At 40.1% G+C, this 22,629-nt stretch overlaps 1 protein-coding gene across 1 annotated transcript in view; it reads left to right on the forward strand.

Annotated features, from left to right (window-relative positions):
• The first annotated feature begins 301 nt into the window (after positions 1-301).
• Positions 302-22,629, forward strand: part of ANOS1 (anosmin 1) — a 134,286-nt gene continuing 111,958 nt past the window's right edge. Inside the window, exon 1 of the mRNA XM_032680358.1 lies at positions 302-678. Within this exon, the coding sequence (XP_032536249.1) occupies positions 487-678 (192 nt within the window). The 5' untranslated portion in view covers positions 302-486. The remainder of the gene's footprint in view (positions 679-22,629) is intronic.

Consider the following 22,629-nt stretch of genomic DNA (forward strand, 5'->3'; position numbering starts at 1 on the left):
CACTAACCAGGGTGTAAAGACTGGTTACCTGTGGCCCCGCCACTCAGCGCTGCGCCAGCGCGGCGGGACCCCCACCCCGCCTGCCTGCGGGCAAGGACACAGCGCGTGGCTCCTGGGGCCGCTCCGAGCCCCGCAGGTGGCGGCTCCGGTGGAGGGTCCGGGAGCCGGGGCGGCCCCACCGACCTGCCCGCGGGCACAGGACCCGCCCGCCCGCCGCTGCCGCTCGGTGCAGCCAATGGCGCGGCCGCTGTCAGCATCGGCCCGCCCGCTGCCGCCGGGGGAGGGCTGTGGGCCGGGGAGGGAGGGAGGGAGGACGGGGGTGAGGGGAGTTGAGTGATTGAACTTTCTTGTGTAGTTTCTGCGCGCAGAGGTGTCCGTCCCCGGCGCAACCCGGTACCAGCCCGCCGAGCGGGAGCGAGCTCACCCCGGCGCCTGCCGCCCCCCGCACCGCCCGGCCGCCCCTCTGCCCTCCTCTCCCGCAGAGCGATGGTGCGGAGGGCGCCCGGCGCGTCCCTCGCCCTGATCCTCTGGGTGACGGCCGCCTGCGGCAGCCCCGACGGGCCGGGGGCCGCCGCCTCCGCTCGCAGACAGGACGAGGTTTTCTCCACCGCCAGATGCACCTCCAGGTGCCTGAGCCTCCAGATCACTCGCATCTCCGCCTTCTTCAAGCATTTCCAGGTAGGGGCATGGCGCCGCGCAGGGGAGCCCCGCTGCCGCCGCCCGGAGGGTGAGTGTCCCCCGGCACCGGCGCGGCGGCGCGGGGTGGGGGCGGAAAGGACGGCCGGGGCCGGAGCGCCTCTTGGCAAACTTGGGGTGCCGCGCCCCCAGGGGATGGTGGGCGCGCTGCGGGAGCCGCCGGCGGCACCTGCAGTCTCTGGACAGGTGGGCACGGCCCCGCGGCAGCGCCGAGCTCCGCCGGTGCCGGTGGGTGCCGGCCAGGCTCGCCGCGGGCGGGTCGTGGGGTGCGGCGGGAACGCCGCTCTGCCCTGGCTGCTCGCAGGTGCCCAGCGCTCCCGGCCGCTGCCCCTGTCAGGGCGGGACGGGCCCCGGGAGCTGCCTCCGGCGGTGTCCGAGGCGGTGGGACAGCGGGGCGGCCGCAGCTCGGTGCTCCCGGGCCGGGGTGCGCTCGTCCTGCCGGGCTGCGGGCGGTGCGGCCGCGATCCCCCGCCTGCCTGCGGTGCGCCCGCGGGTGGTTCGCTTCTCCAGCCTGGTGTGAAAGTTTGAGCCTATTTTTTAAGAGCGATAACCGGGAACGTGTAATACTTAGTTCCGACCTCCTGGGAGGTGAGGCTAGGGGTAACGCTTTTTTTTTTTTTTTTTTTCTGGGACAGAGAGGCACACCTCTGGCTAACGGGAGTGAGGAAATAGGGATAAAGTGGGGGGAAAAGTGGTTGCAGTAGCGAGAGACCTGCGGGGCATAAAATGAAATGCTGAAAGCAGTGCGGGAGCTGGTGCAAGAGCAGCGTGCGTCTGCCCGTCCTTTCCCCTTTTCCAGTTACACGCGCACCCTTCCCTTCTCCGTTCCCCACCTGTTCTACACTGCGCACATATTAAACCGAGTCGACTTCATCCGAATGATGGAAACCTTTCAGAGCTGCAAGTCCATCTCCCTCCCGAGCACCCAGGCCCCTTTGGGAAAGGGTTGGCCAGCTCGGTGGGAAGGGAGCCACGCTCGCCGCTTGGGGTGGCACATCTCCGCACCGCCCCGGGCACCCGGCGGGGAGCGCCGCTCACTCACCCCGGGCTTGCCGGGCGGTGAGAAACCGGGAGCGCCCGGGCAAATGCTTTGGGTGGAGCAGCATTCGGGGCAAAGGTGTTGGCAGAAAAGGCAGGTTTGAGAGGTATTTAAGGATAACCCGATTGAAAAAAAAAAAAAAAAAAAGACAGTGTGAAAGGAAAGCTGAGTATGTGCGTTGCAACGGCAGCAGAAGTGTTTGGGTGTCTGCAACAGGACTCGGGTTGAAGAAACCGGGGTGCACCCCGAAGCGGGTGGGGAAGGGATTGCCCTGCCCTGCCCTACCCTGGCCTGGCCTGGCCGACGCGGGGCTCCGCCGAGGCCGGGGGCGGAGGAGCGCTGTCATCGTGGTCCCTGCATCACGGGATGGTCTGAAAGGAGGGTACCCATTAAAATAGTTCATTATCCCGGAGAGGGGTTAGTATTTTTTATTGCGTTGTTAAGAAGTTGTAACTTGTTTCACAGTTTCAGTGGCTAAAGAGACAGTTTAGATCAAGCCAATTCATGGTGAAAGGTTTTTTTTTTTTTTTTTTTTTTTTTTTCTTGGTATGTGTGTATTCTTGGCAAGATTTCTTTCACGATGTAAAACTGCTGACAGAATGCACATTGCCAAACAATCGTGATTATATTTTAATTAGCCAGGCTGAAATAAGCAGGGAATTACTCACTTAGGTCTTGAAAACTGGCTGGTTTTTTGTAATCATTTGAGAATCTCAGAGTTTAAACCCCAACTTGCTAAAGCACACAGTAATTTATATAAATTACCAGGGATTAAACTCCTGCTAGACATGAAATGACTGTAATGTTTGGAAGATAAAGGGCTCTCGTTTATAAAAGTTAAGATCTCCATTGTCTTTTAACGAGGGAAAGGAGGAGAGATTTAGAGTACATCATGCATCCAGTGTTCGCACAGGAGACTGATAAGACACAGCGGACTGTAGGACATGCAGGTTTGAGCCCTATTATTCCATAAAGGCTGAAGGATAAGATGTTCCTTTCATGCCTTTCTCTTCTCCCTTCTTCTAGCCACTCCCCTCCTCTTTTCATCTCAACTAGTAGCAATTTCTGGAGTTCTCTTCATTTCAGAGATGCCCACTTATCTTGTAATCTGATTCAACCTTTGAAGCAAACTAAACACTAGCTCGTCTCAGTTGGAGCAGGAAGGAACTCTAGTGTCTCCCAGTTAGAGAAAGAATTGAAAGAAAACTAACCCACTGATTTCCCAACCCTGCTTTAGATACAACCTCAGTGGTGGGGTCAGGGAGACAACAGCTGGATACTTTGTGAGAGGTGACATCCCCAACACTTCAGAGAGACTTCATTTCACATAGTTTATGGTACTAAAGTCACATTAGTAACAGCCTTTTAAAGAGAATGGAGTAGTATGAATAGGAAATCTGGGTTAATAATATACCTTCTGGCTCCTCGTTTGAGGATATTAGCCGACTAATATTTTTCCAATTTCCAAAATGATCACAAGAGATTGTAATTCTTTTTCCCTTCACAGAGAATTTTTACCCATTTTTCTTTAATGTCCCTTTCTGTGAACAGGCCAAGAGAGGTGTTCTGTTTTTAAAAAAACCTATTTTTTAATTTACATTAATTTATGCTTCAAAGCTCATTTTAAAGATGTGTTGTCAGTAGGAAATTATTTTTACCTAGATACAGGTCAAATAATATACTTTTTTCCCCCCCCTGTAGACTACTGATATGGGCTAGAGGAGGAATCAGCCACCTAAATCATAAATCTTTAATCTTCAGAATGTTTGTTGAAGAGGCACAGATGCCTGCTTTTTTACTATAAAATCCCCATGGCCAGGGTACTTTTCCAGTTCTGGGAAGTTCTACGTAGAGGTTACACCAAAGGATATGTGAGATCAATATGGGACTTATGCATCACATAGGTCTTATTGCCCAATGAAATATGTATGGTTTATATCTATCTGTGGCCTATCTTCAAGCTGGGAACTTTCACAGAGCATGCTGGCACAAAGTCCTTTCATAAAAAAACCAATCAAACAAAAAAGGTAAGTGGCATATTTATCTCAGCTCTGTAACTTGGGCCACCAGACATCACCAAACGAAGCATTCACTGACCTGTGACCAGAAAGAGTAAGGGCAAAGAGAACTCCCGTCTCTAGCCTAATGTTTAAGGTACTCACTTTTAGCCATTTTGGGTGTTGAGATTAGGGTTTTACAATGACTGTTGCATCACATGTATGGAGGGAGTAAGCAGAGCATTCACTGGAACCTGTCCATGCTCTTGGGTCACTGCCTTGGCAAGTAGTAGAGTTTCTACTGCTGTACTTTTTTTCTGACAAAGTTCTCTGTAAAACACCTGAACAGAGGACAATGGCAAGAGTAAGGAAGGACATGACTGTCAAATGGCCTTCTTACAATGGAGGAGAAGGTGAGGTGTAAATTTGAATCGTGTCCTGTATCATAATCAGTGTTGTATGCATTTGGCTGTTACCTAAAAGAGCATGCCTGTGTGTTAGTAAGCTGCCCTTATGAGATGGGAAGGGTGATTCCTCCTCTAGTTTGGAATGAAAGGAAGGACTAAAGTGTCTGGTTCCAAAAGAAACACCAAGAATGTGAATCCTGTGTGGAAAAAGTCATACTATTTTAAGGGACCGAGGTTGTAAAGAAGAGTGATGTCATTGGATACATTCTTTCCCCTCAATATTTTCTTATTAAGGCAGTTCCCTTCTCAGAGTTTTAGCTGATATTCAGGAAAAAGGTAGGAGTTCTAATTTGAGGTATTCAGAGTTTATTTGTGAATCTGATTTTATAGTAACCCTGTACAGTAGGTATAACCCTCATAAGATGAGGTCCATTAATGCACAAGTTTTTGTATGCTTGGAAAGGGTATGTATATAAACAGGGACCTCATACAGCTAGCTGGAAAAGAGACTTGAAAACTCAGATTAGTTTGCAAGGGATTTTCTGTATAACCTGCCTGTTTTATTGGAATGAGACTGAATTCCTTGCATTGCTATCTATGGATGTAGCCTTTGCATCTACGATATTAGTTGTGGATGAACTCCTTCCATTTTCAGGGAGCAGGCATGGTGTGACCTTTAGCATTCTGTTTTCAAGTTGAGTGAAAGCACAGTTTGGATTTTAATCTCTACAGCCAGACAGCCATCTAAGCCATGTTCTAAAAACAGCATGATTAGAAGTTTTCTTTGTGAATAAGACCTTGAACATCAGTGTAACTACTTAGGCTAAAGGTATAGCACAAAAATGTTACGGAAAGTGTTTACTTGGACTTGTGAACCTGTGGAACTTTTGTCTTAGTTGGCATCTGTTACAGACCTCTCAGGTATCTTCCTGCTTAATGTGTGCAACTTGCTAAGTTAGTTAAGGCAGAGGAGCAGTTAGTCTTGCTTACTGGGTCAAAAGCTGAGAGGGTGGTAGAACATGCCACAAAAATTAGGGGTACTTGCCAGTAAAACTGGCTCCGTTTGTGGTATGGAGTCACAGGAGAGGCCAAAGCCACATGCTTGAAGAGTGAGAATAGCTGAGGCTGGGCAGCACCTCCTGGCAAAGTGTCCTAATGTTTAATCACGCTTACAGTAAGAAAAAGGTGTTTTCTTATGTTCAGATGGAGTGTCCTTTGTTTCAGTTGTTGGCCATTGCCTCTTGTCCTGTTACTGGGCACCATTGAGAAGAGTCTGGCTCCATCTTTTTTACTCTCTCCAGTCAGGTGCTTATAAACATCGATGAGAACCCCTTGAGCCTTTTCTATTCAAGGCTAAACATTCCCAATTCTCGTAGCTTCTTCTCATGTGAGAGATACTACGTTCCCTTTGCTGAACTCCCTCCACTAAGTCCATGTCTCTCCATGTAACAGGGAGCCCAACACTGGGCCTAGTACTCAAAGTGTGGAGGAATGACTAGAAAAGAGAATAGAATTAGCTACATTTTGAAGGTATAACACCTGCTAAATATTGTTACTCACTTCTAAATTAATTTTGACGATTTATGTTTTCTTACATGAATTCATGTATGTCCATTTATGATTGTCAATGCATTGAAAAAATGCTAAGGCTAAGTCAAATCAGTTTTTTTCTATATTTTTAGATATCAGTACATCTCATGTAGTTTTCTTTGGTGGTTTTTTTTTTTTTTTTGGTGGGTAATCTTCAGTAGTAAATTGAATCTTAGCAATTCCATTTCTTTATTCTTAAGGGGGAAGTCCAGGTATGTTGGGATTTATACGTGTAGTGCGATCCGGAATTGTGATTGCTTCTTGAAGAGGCTCATGAGAGATTGTTTAAACTCGTTAAGATGGGTACTGTTTAGACACATACCAGCAACACTGTGGATGAACCTGGTTGCATAGGGGTTCTGTGTTAATTCCTAAATTGACTTATTTTAGTAGTGGATGAGTTGTAGTTGAAAATTTTGGTACAGCATAGACATCCCTCAAGTGGTAAGCCAGTTTCATGATACATGGAAGGAAATTAGAGAGAAATTTCCCCTTGTAAATGGGATTTAGTGTAAATCTGATAGTAATGTACTATGGATTCGTACTTGGGAATTAGTACTAAGCTAGATGAGCCAAGGCTAACTCAAAATTGCTTTTGAAAGTGTGGAAAAACATTGTTTTAAGCTAATAGAACCGTATGAAGCATAATGTTTAGTAGCTGTGAGAGGGAAGAATAAGGTCTTAAAAGTTTGTTATATCGAGTGACTGATAACTATATGGTGCTAGCAGGTTGTTTTTACTGTTGTAAAAGGACTGTTACCTGTCAGGACAAGTTTTTGAAGGCAATTCTTCTAAGTAAATAATAAAAGGTTCTGAGATTGTATATCTGCAAGCAAATAGTGTGCAAGTGGTTACCTCTAGATAACCAATAGCAGATTTCACCTACAAGTCAGGCAGCTAGTTGTTTAAATGCCAGCACATCTGCCTTCATATTGCTTGTAACTCCAAAGTGACTGCACCTGCAAAAATGTGCAATAGGTTCCAGCTGGGAAGGTGGTAGGATAGGCCGAAAGTCTAGGGTCCATGTGTCTCTCTGAGCTCTGCTGTAAAAAAGGTGAAGATCATGAGGAAACCATTTATTGTAACTGTCGTGAATAGTTCTGAAACTAAATTGTTTTTCATGAAATCTTTTGAAAAGATATGTGGTAGTTTCATAATGAGATGTAGTAGAATGGTAGTGTGTTATTTCCAGAACATTTCAGTTCCAATGGACAGGCTGCTCAGACACTTGAGTTTGCTTAGATCTTCTGGGACATGTTCATGATCTTTTCTACGTGTGAAGATGTGTGCCATCAGCTTGTGTTGCCATTTTAGTACTCATTTCCTTTCCAAAAATAGTCCTTGTATTAAATAATTCTGACTTTCATATGTCTTATATGGAACAGTGCTCTTAATTTATTTCCACAGATAGATTTTAACATTTGTTACTACTTTGTTTTCCTCAAAACTTGTTAGAAGTCCCAGTCATTCTCCTGTCTTTATTGTTAATATGGTGCATGATCTGGATAATTATTCTGGCATTTGATGTGCTCTTATTATTGAGATCTGCTGTCGTGAACAAGAAGTGCATGGGTCTTCTACTAGGATCTTATGTAAAAACTTCGAAGGTGAAAGGTTTGTTTTGAATAATAATGGTTGCATCTAGTGAAAAGACCTGCATTATTCACCATATTGTGGGATTGAGCCACAGTTAGTCTTTGCTGTTGTAACCTGGTTTGTTATGAACCTCCCTGATCTCAGTGGGAGTTATATTCGATTTGTCATAACTAGACTCAAATGTCTTTGGCATCGGTGATAGCTTGCATGGTTGATATGAGTGTGGGGGTTACAAAGCTGGGTCATTGTTTTCTGGCAGTTTTGATTATGCAGATTCGGGACCTTAAACTTGCCCATTGCTTTCCCAAATTAAAATGTCTGTCTGTGCTTGATGTGTAGGTTTTAAATGCAAAGCAAATGAACTGTATGAAAACCTAAGTGAATGATTAACAATTGTATTGAACAGTAAGAGTTGCCAAGATACTTTTCTCACATTTAATTTGTGGATGCTTACATATTAATAAAAAAAATCTTTATGCTAGCTTACTTGTGTTCATAAAATTAAAATCTCTGTTAATTTGGTTAATGTGCCTGATACCAGATGCAATACATCCAACAGGAATGTTACTAATATGTTTTGAGACAGACATTTATGTATAGAAAATATTGGCAAAGCATAGTTTTAATGTCACAGGCACGTCGGAGAGAGGGAAGAGATGTTGCTTCTGAAAAGCATTAGTAAACTTTTGAAAGAAAAACACTGGGAGTACTAAAATGTAAATCCTTTTTCCATTGGAAGATATATCTACTTACTACAGAGTGAAAGGTTTTTAAGATAGGTAGTGTTCATATTAAAACTGTTATTAAAACTTTATTAGTTGTCTGCATATGGATTGTCTCTGTAATTAACTAGTGCTTTGAACTGTATTTAAATGTATTTGGTTTAGAAAGTGTCCAAAACTCCAGTACGTTTCTGAGATAGCTTGAAAAACAGACTCATTTTCCAGATGCTCAACATTTGTCATTTTGCAAACGGCAAACTTCTTAAGACTCAGTGCTGAATTTGTGTGTGTCTACAAATGGAGATTGTTAATTCACAAGCTGGCCTACATCTCTATTGGCAATTCAGTGTGAATTTTTACTTTCCCAGATTATCTGTGTTTGAGTACACAGACAACTTCTGTAAACAGAAAAAGAAAGTGCTGTAATTTAGCATCCATATTTTTAAAGATTGAAAATAGTATAAATGACTATCAGGAACATCATACAGAAGACAGACACATTGGTATTAATATTTAGTAGTTAGTACCTAGCAAGTGTTAGCCTTGTCTAGTTTACATCAAGAATCTTCATTTTTTGACCTTTCCCACAGCTGAGCCTTATAAGGCCTTATATTTCAAAAACCTTTGAAGTCCATGAAAAGCCTTCTGTTGATTTCAGCTGGATCAGGTCCATGTATGAAACTAGGTCCATGCAGCCTTTGTCAACAAAGTAGAGTGCTGTGAACTTGGTATCCCAACTCTAGTTGTATCCATTTTTTAGTCTTTTAATGACCAAGACATCACAGGACACAGAGGTGAAGAACTGGGGGTGTTGAAAGGTAAGTGGACTCTTTAATCTTGAAAGTAGAGTACTGTTCCTTTCATCTCTGATTAAAAAAAATCAACACATTCAATTCCTTTCACTGAAAAGAATATCAAATACTTCCAGATTTGGGGAAAACCCCAGTCCAAAGTTTTTATCAAATTTCTTTTGTCTTCTGTGAATCATGTTTTCACCTCTGTGTCTCTTCTAGACTGTCAAAGAGGTATGACATCAAAGTTAAGTACAAATATAATACAGGAAAATACATTTTCACCATAAGAAAGTCCCTCTATGACTTATATCTTTAAGTTAAGGACACTGCATGTTTTGCTTTGTTTTTGTCTTGGTCTGCATGTTACAATAAATTGTCCTTTAAAAAAAGAAGAGAGTTGTCCCAATTTTGCAAAAGATATGACTGTCCTAGTAAGCAGCTGAGATTCCTGAGGAAGGCATGGCTCTGGAACTTGTAGGAGAAGCAAAAGAAGAGACACAGAGTCTGAGAAGGGAGAAAACTGGAGATAGGTGACCTCCTACAAGCTCACAATGCTGCAAAGTGAAATTACCTAGGAGAAGAGGGCACTGTAAAATTTACTGTGACACAATTAATTGAAATTAAGGCTGGAAACAGAGAACAGGTACAATGGGTGTAGGGAAAGTTGTTTGTAAATGTTTTTTGTGAATGTTTTTTATTTCCTTTTTTGTTGGCTACTTGGAGTTTTATTTTGTTTCAAAAGGTCAATTTTTCTTGTTTGTAGTTTGTAAAAATGTTTTGAAAATCCTTTTGTTACAGGTAAAACTTCCAAGAAAATTCACCACAAAATTCTAACCAATTTGTCGTCCTGTCATGTATACCAGTGCAGGCACATAAATATTAAATCTGTTCTAGATCAGGGGTGCTCTAGGTGTGGAGCCTGTCCAGATAAAGCTGCTGACCTGTGATTGGCTTCTTTTCAGCTTGTTTTCATTTATTTCTTTCCTAAAACTAACTTGTGAGTCTGGAGGCAGTTTATGGACTGAGTGTGTCCTGGTGATGGCAACTTGTTCCTCACTTCTGTCTTTTCCTTTAACCATATTGACAGATTGTGAAAAAGAAGGACAAAGAAATGGGCTACTTTGGCTTTCTGAATGATTCCTGCTCTCCAAACATTATGAACTTACTCTCCGGAGAGTTTTCAACCAGAAATATTTTCTGGTGATGGCTGCCTGCTCTCTTGAGTCAATACTGTGATTTACTTACATGTGTTCTGAAATAAATAGTAATCCCTATTCTTTGGAAAAAGCTTTGAATCTTCTTATGAATGTGTTCTGTGCATTTTCAGAAGTGATGGATTTACTGTATTGCACATATATAGTAAAGTTTGTTCATATGAGGAGACAAAAGCTGGATATATGTTTTATTCCCATACAGTGAATAAGTGAAGTGGCCTCCCCAGGCAGTATGTTGGACATTGTCTACTACAAAGATGTCTTTTAAGTCAGAAATGAGACAAACTGCTGCCACTGTAATTTCTCAAGTGGTCTCAAGTGAAACTACAAACCTAGCCAAGGTAGAGGAGACTGTTTTCTCTGCCTGCAAGGGTTGCAATCCAGCTGTCATGGATCCTATTATACGATAATATGAGGGAAATAGGATTGCTTTAGAGCAAATGTCTTCTGTCCATAGAGTCAGAAATTGAGGTTGATGGTGAAGATTGGATAAGAATAATGTACTCTATTAATCCAATACAAACATATTTCAACCTTTTTTGCCATTCTTATGAGAATTTATAAACATAAATCTGTTTTTCTTTTTTTTAAGAGATTACTCTTTAGGGAAGTTACAGTCACATTAATTTATATTTAAAAAAAAAGAGATGTGATGACAGCTCATGTACATGAACATGATTTCCCATCTGATAATTTAGGCCATGAATGTAGGGACTATACATCATTTGTATTTAACTTCTAATGCTTTTTAACTGTTAATGACTGGAACATTCCAGTCAGGCCTCAGGGCGTTTTTGGACCTAGACACTATAAATTCATTTTTTAACCTCACTTGCTGTAAGATTTTGGGTTTTCTTCGAATTTAGTACATGGCTGACAATGAGGCAGCGAATAGTGAGGAAGGGGTGATAACAATTTACTATCAGTAGTAGTATTAGTATTACTGTCATCGTCATCATCATCATTGTCATTATGTTTCTGTTGTAATACAGTGACTGCTTGTCATTTTTTTTCAGAATTTGAATCCCTACATAGAAACTATTTCAACAGGGTGGCTTTTTTTTTTGTTAGGTGATAGTTATAGCTCCTTTTGAAAATAATAAAAGCACGTTACTGTGTAACCACAAATAGACATCTAACTAACCCCATCACTACCTGCCCCCATTTTTCTTAGTCACAAAGAGTGTATAATATGTTGACATTCAATTCCTATCTAGCAATTTTGGGAAGGGAACTAGAAGTAGGAGAGCTTAAGGCTTTCTTCTCTTTTGAGATTTCTTTCTATGCAACTATGAACTGCGAGATCATGAATTAACCAAGCACTGGTCACTCTGCATCTGCAGTCGGTGGAAGGAACATTTGGAATTAGACAAATTGACCCAAAAAGGTAAAAATAATCCAATTAATGAAGTGTGTGTCACTTCATATAGTACTTAGTAGCAGCTACGGGACATGTTTGTCAGAATAAATAAGGAAAGAAGATGCAGATTCTTGCAGCTAGCAGCTATTGTTGATTTTTTTCTTTGAGTTGAAAAATTGAATAAACAATGGGAAAGGCAGAAGGCTTTTGGTTTCTATCTAGTGGATCCTCACTGACCAAGTGAAGTAGGAATGCCTTCAATATGTAGCATATTAATTCATCTCGTAAAAGATTTACTTTATTCGTAGAATCACAGACATAGGCATTTGAGCACTGGACAGAAGAAAAGCTGTAATTACAGTGGCAATAAATGTGCAACAGCAAACAATAATTATTTCAAGACTCCTTCCAGTATTCAAAACTGTCCTTAAGTAGAAAAAAAGAGCAGCAATGTGGACTAAACTTGAAAGTTAAACCTAACCCGAGCCATTTTCCAAACTGTAAAAAGGCATGAACATATAGAGTTTCCAAAAGAATATACTGACTGCCTTTGTTTTGGAGTAGAAAATGTAACTCAGATAGTTTTAAAGACTGAAGAGCTTTACACGTTAATGTAGTATAAGCTGATATTGCTTTCTTTAGTCGGAGATCCTTCAGACTTCTGACTCATACTTTTTGATTCTTCAATTTATGTAATTAGTAGTTTGACAGGATTTTTCTGGAGCTTTCATTACTGGGCTGAGTCTTATATCCCTACGCTTGCTAGTAATGTATCCAGTGATTTAAATGGAAATAAGCTTAGGCCAGTGAAAATATACTGGAAATGGCCATTCAGAGTTTATAGATAAACCCAACAAAACTCCCAGTATGCTGCTTAAAGACAATTAACTTGAATTTTTTAAATATGATCCTACTCTATCGTGACATTTTCCTTCGCAATTCAAAGTGGTGGTAAATGGTACTATGCCATTAGGACAAAGTAAAACTGAATTGCCAGTTATTTGTCAGATGTAAAACACCTTGACTTCAAATTAAGATATTTTTAGAAGAGATTCTTTAAGGTATTAAGGGAAGGTAGAAGCAATTTTAGATGTAGTCAGAGCTAAGTACCACTGAAGACAGTAAACAATTTTTTTTTTTTAAATGAAATATTGACCAGTTACTGATTGTTACTCTCTGTATCCAGGTGCCCTCAGGGATTCCAAAGCATCCCTGTAAGTTTCATCAACAGGCATGGCTTATCCTCTTAATAACAGGAGCAGATGTAAAATTTTCATGCCCCTAAGATACTCATACCTAAGAGATCCATCTGGTATAGATCGAGCCTCAGTCAAGTTGTTCTCACCCATGAACTTCCTACTGAGAAAGCAAATCGAGCAGAGCTCCCCAGTCCAATGAAAAAGAAACTTGAATATTATCAATATACTTGTAGTACCGCAACCCCCTTCACTGTGTTTCTTAATTGCTTTACACGGGTGAGAATTCTAGTAAGATGGAAGGAAACATTACGATTGGGATAGAATACCTGGATCTTACCACCAGTATCTGACACTTTCCAAAGATGGAACAACTAAAATATTTGTCAGTTCTGCAAAAAAGAATGATTTGAGAAAGAAAAAAAAAAATTAACATAGAATGCTTTCTGGTAGTACAAGTTATTGACAACTGGTATTAACCACAGTTGTCCATATTTTATGAGCTTAAGGTATATATTATTATGTTTTTTCTTTTGTGGCTGTTGATTTAGATTAAAGATATAAAAGCAAATGCTAGACATCAGAACCAGTTTGATACTTGCAGTGGAAATCTGTGAAATTTCCTATCCAATTGTTTGCATTAACTAGAGGCTTATAATACTGTGGCATGGGTAGGGGCTTAAGCTGAGCTTTGACGTCTCTCAGTTACACGCCTTTCAATAACTTCAAATTAACCTGATTTGCGTTTTACCTTTTTCACCTGATGCCAGAAAGGTCTGAAACATGATGGATCTGTCAGAAAATGATTGCTCTGCATAACAGCTATATTTCTGGTAACCAGATGTGTTAATGACAAATGCTTCACTACTGCCTTGAAGAGAGATTAATTTTCTTTTTATAGTATGTTTTCATTAGCTAGTTATCAAACTGTATTCTAAAAACTTGGTGTATGAAGTGCTTTTATGTTTGTGGGAAATTTTATGCCAATGTGATGAGGCAACGTAAATCTCCCATTGAAGATCGTCACTGTAGAAAGATGCAGTTAATATCCCTGTAGCTTGAATTGTATGAGTAGTTTTAGTATATCTTTCTCAATAGAATTTAATGTTGATTTGTTCTTTCTCTCATCTGTCCTTTCACAGTCTTATATTGGTTGCAAGGTGGTCTAGAAGACTGGACTGCAGCAATTGTCCCGTATAATAAACATTTCTTGTGGCATACAGCTTTTAACAAACTGTAAAAAGCCCCTAGAGAAAATGAGAAGAATCTATGGTAACCTGCATTAAAAGGCTGGTTCTCCCAAGAGTATACTGTCAGCATTGCAGGGCCAAAGGATCCCAGCTAGGATCAGGTTACCAGGTGTGTTAAATTTCAAGTGGAAAGGGAAAGACTCACCCACGCTTCTACGTGCTCCTTCACTTGATGCCTGTTTTTCATCCACTGTCAACACAATGTCATTCCAACATTTGCTGTTGTGGGAGCTGTTACCATTCCTTAAAATAGGATAGGAATAAAAATGTGGTCTGCAGACAAGCATGAACAGGGTTTACACGTCTGGGAGCTGTGGAAAGAGAGCAGCACTGAACTGGCCTGGAGAAGGGCATCGTAACTTCCTCTTGTTATGTGATACAATTAGGAGGATTAAGTGATCTGTGATATCTGAGCAGTATGCAATTGGCATCCACTAATCTTTGTTGTAGGCTTAATGTGGCAGTTGTGTGTGTTGACTTTCTGCAAAAATGAGAGCTGGTTTGGGAAGGGAGAGGCCAAGGACCAAAACAAGAGGAGCAATGGAGAGAAGAGTGTTAACTTGCGTGCTGTGGTTTATTGTTGTGTTGTGCTTTAGAGATGAAAGAATAAAGTTGTGAGCTTATTAAACTGCACCCATTACATCTTGTCTGTCTCTCTGCAATGTATACAATGAAGGCAGATGTATGGAAAGACTAATAATTAAAATATGTCTGGGAATAAGACTTCTTCCTGAAATTCTGCCTAATTGTTATGGTGAAAGACTGTTTTGTGTGGCTGACATATGCTTCTTTGAATTAGTGCTTTCTGAGTGTATGCTAACAATATTGTGTTGGTTTATGTTCAGATTGCAGATAGGCTGTTCTGTTTGAGTCCAAGGGTCATTTTTATTTGAAAAGTTCTTTAATTCCTGAATCACCACAGAACCCTTCTGCAAATGTTTCTAGGAAAAGAAACCTCCGAGGTCTGGTGAGGTGTACTGTACTGACTGAGCAGGTCTTCTGTGGAAAATGGAAAAAAAAAATCTCCAAAGACTATGCAACTGTTAGAACTGCAAGAATTGTGTTAATTTTTACACTTGTTACTTTTGAGAGCTTTGCTATGAACTTCAATAATTCCTCCAAAATATGATTTTTATATAGAAAACTTTATAAATATTAATGGATCTGTGAAACTACCAATGAATGATTGTAGTAAAATTTTAGACTGCATATTTCATCTGTAGGATCATTATTTGTGTAGCATTTTTCTGCTGAGATTATACTTTACTGCATGCTTTGAAAATATTAAAAGAACTTCGACAGTGAAACAGTATTCGTATTGGCCATGATTTTTTTGAGCTTATTGCTTTGCACAGATCAAAGAGGAGAAATTTTATAGTAACACATCAAGACAATTGAAGTAAAGAGATATTTTTCACAAATATTTTCTGTTGAAAAGGTGCTGTGTGGAATTTATTTATTAATTTGTTTGTTTTTCTTTAAAAGGGAAATGAAAATACGTGTATTCATCAGCTTGTGGTGGATATGGCTGCTACTACAGATTGAAATATTTAGTACCTTGTAAACTAGTAACACATGCCAAAGAGAATGGAAATCCGTTCCTGAAATTTATCATGTGAATTTCATAAAATTATATTGGAAATAAGTGGTATGTTAAACACAAGTATGTGAGCATGACATTTGAGGGTGCCTGATACTGAGTCATAGTAACCTGGGTGCTGAAGAGCTGCTAAATTCTAAGGAATGGGCGTGCATACATACTCTTGCCAAAGATACAAATGTAGTATATAATGGTGTCCCTCTCATACATGTCAGAACAGAATAGGAGAAAATACAGTAAAACTTCACATGGCCACTACGTAGTACAGAGCATTTAATGGTTTTGTTATCAGGAATTAATTCATGACAATGCAACCTGCATGGAATATATGAATATTCCATGTTCATGTAGTTATAGTTAGACTATTTATAATGGACATTTTTGATGATCTAGAAATGTGTGATTATTATTTTTGTGTGTGTGGTTAGCTTCTTAAGAATGTGAAACAGCAGAACTCTAAACATTTTGCAAGTCGAGAAAGGAACGCTACCCTGAATGGCCCTGAAACAGTGTGGATTTTGTGGAAAATCTAGTCTAGTAGGAAGGCGCTGAATTATCACTCTTGTGTGTTTGGGAGATGTTAGAAGTTCTGAGGTGCATCTACACGTTAGTATTTTAATGTGGATCACAGTTTGCTTTTGGAGTGAGTCTCTTTTGTTTCACATCACGGACCAGTCTGAGAGTTCATGCAGTGGATTTTTTCTGGATTAACATAACTGGGAGGGATGATCCAGGGTGACTTAATGTGCTTTAGGAACTAGTGGGCGTTGTGTCCATGGGACCAGACTAGAACTAGTTGAAGGGAAAGGGGAAGTTGGAATATGTGTAGTGCAGACATCAAGTTCATCAGCACCAAGTTTTTTTGCTCAACAAATGTGTTTCTGTGGTTCACACAACTTCCTAGTGTGGAGATGGTCTGAGGTGTTTGTAGTTGATTCTGGAAGGATCTTTTGCTAGGCAGTGCAGGTGAATGCAGCCTGTGGTAAACATACCACATCACATGCTGTTAGGAGTCAACCAATCAATCATGGCTGGGCTTCGCGAACGAAGATTTAGGAAAGCTTTATCCACGTTTGTTGCAAGCACGCTGGTGGCTAGTGAGGCCAATACGAGATAGTAGGGATCAACCAATAATCTTATAATTTTACAGAATACTAATATGGACAATAATTTTCAGTTATGGAGTAAAATCAGCATCAGGAGGAGCATGCACACATTTCTGAAACATTGAATGCTACTATATTTTGTAACCAATTGTGATTTTTCAAATACACTAAAGTAGGTCACGTATGTCATTTATATTGGATTTTGCATAAGCAAGCATTACATTTTTCGAATGCATTTTGTTCTTTTTGGTTTTAATTTCCCAATGGGCTACAATTCTGTCACATCCTTGAGTTGGCATATACTTGTACTGTCTCATTATTTCATATGTATATCAAATCTACTTTATGACATGACAGAAAAGGCACATTAACATTTTGGAAGGGTGGGAATTTTGAAATAGGGCATACAAACAAATAGTCAACGAGCTATCTTTTGTTTACCATATTAATGCTATTAGATTAGTTTCTGTTCACTTCAACGGGATTACTTAATCCCAAGAAATGTGTGCAGAATTTGGCCCAAATATACCTTAATGTGAGATTCAATATATAACTTTAATATCTTCAAGTTAGTGTCAGTGTATTTAATTCCTCCTATTGCACAGTGAAGTGAAGTTTATTTCATCTGGTTTCTTTTACAGATTGATGGGAACTTCTGTAAAGTAAAATAAGACCTCAGTTGAGATCAGTCTTAGAAGTGGTAAGAGTGAAGTCTGTAAAACCACAAGAAGGCAGTCATAACTCACAAGTGCAGTGGAGACACAAGGATTCCTGTGGCTCATTTGTTTTTACAGCTTGTGTTTATCTAGTAGTTTTTCTATGCATTTGAGAAGATAGTGCTGTAAAAAGAGAAAAGGTGTTCCACACTTAGAGATGAAAATTTAATCCAAGCAATGCATAGTCTATTTGGAAAACTACTGATCTTTTGCTATTTCATTGGTAATGACCTTTGGGTTTTGATGACTGTCTTTCTAGGAACCTACTAATGCTGACAGCCAGAGAACAAATACTATTGTGTCTCATAATTTAGATGATAGTTGCTGATTTTATTTAATTTCTTTTTTAATTACTTTAATCTTAATTTTTTTTTCCTGTTTGTATTGGTGTGTGTGAAGTTGTGGTTTTAAATATTTCAGTCTGTAATAGCAATGAAAGTTGAAGATGACTTTGCATGAACTTTTTAGGAAATACCAATGCAAGGTTTAGGTCAATATAGTTCTATTTGTAGCCATTCATCTACAGGAGGACCCACCATATCATTGTGATAGAAATTAGGACATTACAGGTGTTAGCAATGTTAGCATAAATCCCAAAGAAAACCTTACTAAGACTTTCTAAAAATTATTTGTGATATCCATTTTCTGGTGTTAAATCTAGATGTTTAAAATTAGATGGCAGTGTGAGCCATGCTGTTACCCATTAAAATTTAATTTTTGTTTATATTTACAAACTGCAGTTTTGTCACCAGAATGAATTGTTAGGCTGATCAATTTTATAACTATTTCTTACATTCAGTCACCTCTTTAACTTAATTACTTTGGGTTAATGAGTAACAAACATTGACTTTTCTACAGTTAGAACATCTGTGGTATAGAAATGGCTTCCTCTAAGGGGGATGTACATTTGATTTAGCTGTGAGTAATCATAGTGGCTAGTTACAATAACATAAGAACTTTAGTTATTTGTTCCAAAATGTGTTCTTGCCTTCAGCTTCCAAAAACTGCTCAGTTTTTGTCTCTTTTCTTTTTTAAAGGAGTTGCGTATAGTTATGAGATGGCAAAGAAAATATATGTACGTCATTAAGCTTAATGTTGTATATCTACATGTTTTTATATAACACGGTCATAAAGTTCTCTGGTAGTAATATATTAAACAATGCAACTAATATGTGCTAAGGGCCATTTGTTCTCTTACCTTGTCTCATATTAGAGTTCCATGCAGTGATTTTTTTTGTTCGTTTGTTTTGTTTTGATAGGTTTTATATGTTTTGTTGTTTTGTCTGATTTGGGTGATCTTTATTGGGTTTTGGTGTTGAAATTTTGCTCTGTGCTTTTGCTAACTAGACCAAAGTCTAAGAACATTACTTATATATCAGGAATAAATGAAGATGTTATTATAGACCCTAAAGCACAGTCATCTTCTGTCAGGTGCAAGGAGGGTTGGCTTCTCCCAGGGGTTGGGGAGCCAGGGGCTGATGGTGACCCCGTTGCACTCTATGACCTCTCCAAGGGGAGCAGCCCCAAAGGCCCAGGCACAGAATGGGCAGAGCTGGTAACAAAGTCATCAACAGCCCCAGACATGGCAAGGGATGAACCAGGGTTGGGGATGAGCCACGGTCAGGGACAGTTGTGGGATGAGTGGGTTCATTGTGTGCTGGGTGTAGAACTGGCTGGAGGGCAGGGCTCAAAGGGTTTCAGTAAACGGGGCTACATCTGGCTGGTGGCGGGTCATCACCAGTGTTAGTGTTCTGCTTGATGTATTTATCAATGCTCTGGATGCCGCAGTTGAATGCACCATTAGCAAATTTGCTGATGATACCAAACTGGGAAGTGCCATTGAATCTTGAGGGACAAGAGGCTTTGCAGAGGGGTTTAGATGAGTTGGAGTAATGGGATGAAATTTAACTAATGAAAAATGTTGGATTCTGCATAATACTGGGCACAAGTAAAAACTGGCAAAGGAACAGCTCTGCAGAAGGGATCTGGGATCCTGGTCAGCATCAGGCTGAATAGGAGTCAGCAGGGTGCCAGCGCAGCCAAGAGGGCAAATCCCATCCTGGGGTGTATCAAACTCAGCATCACCAGCTGATCAGAAGAGGTGATTATCCTGCTATATTCAGCATTGGTGCAGCCTCACCTGGAGTTCTGTGTGCAGTTCTGAGCCCCACAATTTAGGAAGGTTGTGAAGATCCTTGAATGCATCCAGAGGAGGGCAACAAAGCTGGTGAAAGGGTTTGAAGGCATGTCCAATGAGGAGCAGCTAAGGATTCTGGAATTGTCTAGTTTGGAGAGAAGGGAGTTTGAGGGGTGACTTCATTGTTCTCCACCTGAGAAGGGGAAGTGGAAAGGGAGGTGCTGATCTCTTCTCCCTGGGATCTAGTGACAGGGCAGATGGAATGGCTCAAAGGTACAAAAAGGCATTCAATTTATGATTTGTTGATGATTGCTTTATTCAGTTTCGTTCTTTATTAGAACCATTATAAGGCAACAGAAATTCCTTACTAAGGAATTATTTCCTTAAAATGTAATTTACAATGAAATATGAAACTATAAAAAGAACAAAATGTACTAATTTCAGTTGTTCGTATTTCCTTCCTTTCTTCTCTGAATGGAAGCCAAAGAACTAGAATATTATCGGTATTCTGTTGTGTTTTATGGGTGGTTTCATCTCACACTGATCCTCTTCTATCTGTGGCTTATCCAGTGGGTTGTCTTCAAACCTAATGTACATTGGACAAGGACATAGCGGTGATGATGCTAAAAATATGTTTGCATCAGTTATCCTTGAAGAAGCAGTCTTGTTTCCCAGAAAGGTGGTCTTTATGACTTCACTTGTTCACCAACTCCAGCTCCATGTTTCTCTTGCTCATTTCTACAGAGTGGCTCCGTTTCACTGACCAAGTTTCAGTCTTCACCCTAGCCTGTTGTTAAGAGTAATTTCAAAGTGCAGAAGGGCTTAAATTTGCTTTAGCTTGGTGAAAGACTTCTAGGGTCAGTGTTCATGATGTTGTATAAAAGAGCATCCTTTTTTCATTTTCCTGCCTTATTTTCAGAGTAAAATGCATTCTGTTTATTTATATGCAAAAGGATAAGTAAATACCAGAGCCCAGGAGAGGTAGTGCTGTGGTTCCCCTGCCCATACATTCACTACAAGTTTGTGTTTCATCTCCATAGAAAGGCTTTGAGAAATAAAATTTTCTTTGGCATTTCCTATTTCCAGGCTTTGATATCTCTCCCCATTAAGTGTACAGACTTTTCTGAAATTCATTCGTAGGTCCATACTTTGGTATTTGGGAGCTGGAAAGTCTAGTTTGAATTTGTTGATTCCATTTTGCATCTTAATTCCACACTTCAGAGTTGGGCCTGGGGACACAGCACTGCCATGTGTAAGTCCGTCTATTAATTTGTGTCATAGTGAGCATGTAGTCAGGAAATGCATGTCAAGCATAATATAAATTATATTTCACTGTTCCTTTTAATTTCATGCTGTTGAGATTTTTGAAAGGTTAAGGAAAATGTATATTGGGAGCCTGTCTCTTTAAATTCATCGTTGCAACAATTATTGATTTGTCTACTCAAATGTTCTTTTTCACTTCAGTGGGTACTGTTATTTGAAGGGTTTTTTTCTATGCTTTTTTGTCATTTTGAAAGAATTGGTGAGGTCGTCGGGAGAGGCCAGTTTTGAGAGATGGTCGTTTCACTCGAATGTGAATTGAAAATTGGGCAGAGGAGAAGAGACTTCTAAAACTGATAATGGGTATACAGGTACTGTCATAGCAGATTCACTGACATTTTTCATATATCTTCTCTGGCATTTCAAAAGAAGGATTGTAGCTCCTAAAATAATTATGGACAGAGATGCAAATGAAATAATTCTTTTTGCCATTCCTCCAATTAAAGACCAATTTTTATTTGCTTGTGAAGGTTATTAGTTTTTTTTCCCCTGGGGCACACTGTAGATAGAAGATCAATTTTTCTTGCTTCTCTGCATGTGTTTTTTCCTTTCAAGAGTTGCTGCACAACTTTTCTTTTTCTCAAGGCATAGTAGGGCACAGAACAAAGACATTTATAGTTTGCCAGAGGAAAGCAAGTGTGCACATATACTTGCTGAAATGTAGCCGAGTAAGACTGATTAGAGATGCCAATGTAACAGTTTCATTGAAAATATGTGTGGCATGTATTTTCTTTAAAAGTTGGAATGATAAGTCTTGTAATATTTGTCTGCTGTTTTAAGTTTTTTTCTCCATCTGTCTTTGCTTTGGTAAACTCTTGTCCTTATGCAACTTCAAATTGTCCTGGTCTTTGAAGGTCTGATTCTGGAAGTTTGTCTGCATTTTCCTTCCTGACAGACTGAAAGTGTATAGGGCTCAGGTGGTGATCCGAGTTCCTCTACTCCATCTACTATATGCTGTTGTAGAACGCTTTAGTCTCATCTACCTGATGTCTTTCATATGACATGTCAGGGCTGGGAAGAAGGATACTTTGAGTTTGCCCTGTTGAGTTCAGTTTATTCTCTTCATAATGCAGATTAAGATACTTCAAGGTTACCCTGAAGGTATGTTGGTGCAGGGCTTACAGATGGGTCTATTGAACTCTTCCTTGAGGCCATTTCTGCACCGTAGCATTAAGCCACCACTAAAGACTGAGTCAAAACTCTCATTGTATAAGTTGGTCAGGATTGGGTTTGAACAGAAACAGACGTGAGGGAAATTTCTGATGTTTTGAAATTATGTTTTCAGCCAGGTACACTAACAGGAACAATAATCACAGCTGGATGTTTCTGATTAACCATTTGCTAAGATGCAGAGTGAAGGAGAGCCTTCATGTAGCATTTGTGCTTCTTCTAATGCCCTATTGTTCAAAGGAAACCTGTACAATTTGCTTTTTCTTCTTGTGCAATGAAAGATCATTGACTTCATGTGAATGTGAGTTTGTATGAAGCTGAAGTTGCTAAACAATACTTTTACTTTTTGATAAACTTACTTTTTAACTCAAGTGCTAATAGTTTTCAGTAGAGAAATGAAAACAGTTGTAGACATTGAAATTATGAAGTAGGGGACACACATCTGGACATTTATGGCTTCATTGTCTCAAGTAACAGATATAATTTAAAAGCAGAGGTGCTTTTTCTAGTTCAGTGGAAAGTAGCAGTGTAACTAAAACAAAGTGGTGAGCTGCTAGTAATCTGTTATTGCAATCAGCTACCTCTGTCACATTTTATATGAAGAAGAAAGGGGGGATAAATTGCAAGTAACATATGAAATATTGTTTTTACATTACTGCTGGCTAGATCTTTAAATGGAAATAATAAATCCTCATACAGCATTGAGGGTAATACTGAAG

Source organism: Chiroxiphia lanceolata, chromosome 2 (genome assembly GCF_009829145.1).
Source record: "Chiroxiphia lanceolata isolate bChiLan1 chromosome 2, bChiLan1.pri, whole genome shotgun sequence".
In the NCBI taxonomy this organism is placed as follows: Eukaryota; Metazoa; Chordata; class Aves; order Passeriformes; family Pipridae; genus Chiroxiphia; species Chiroxiphia lanceolata.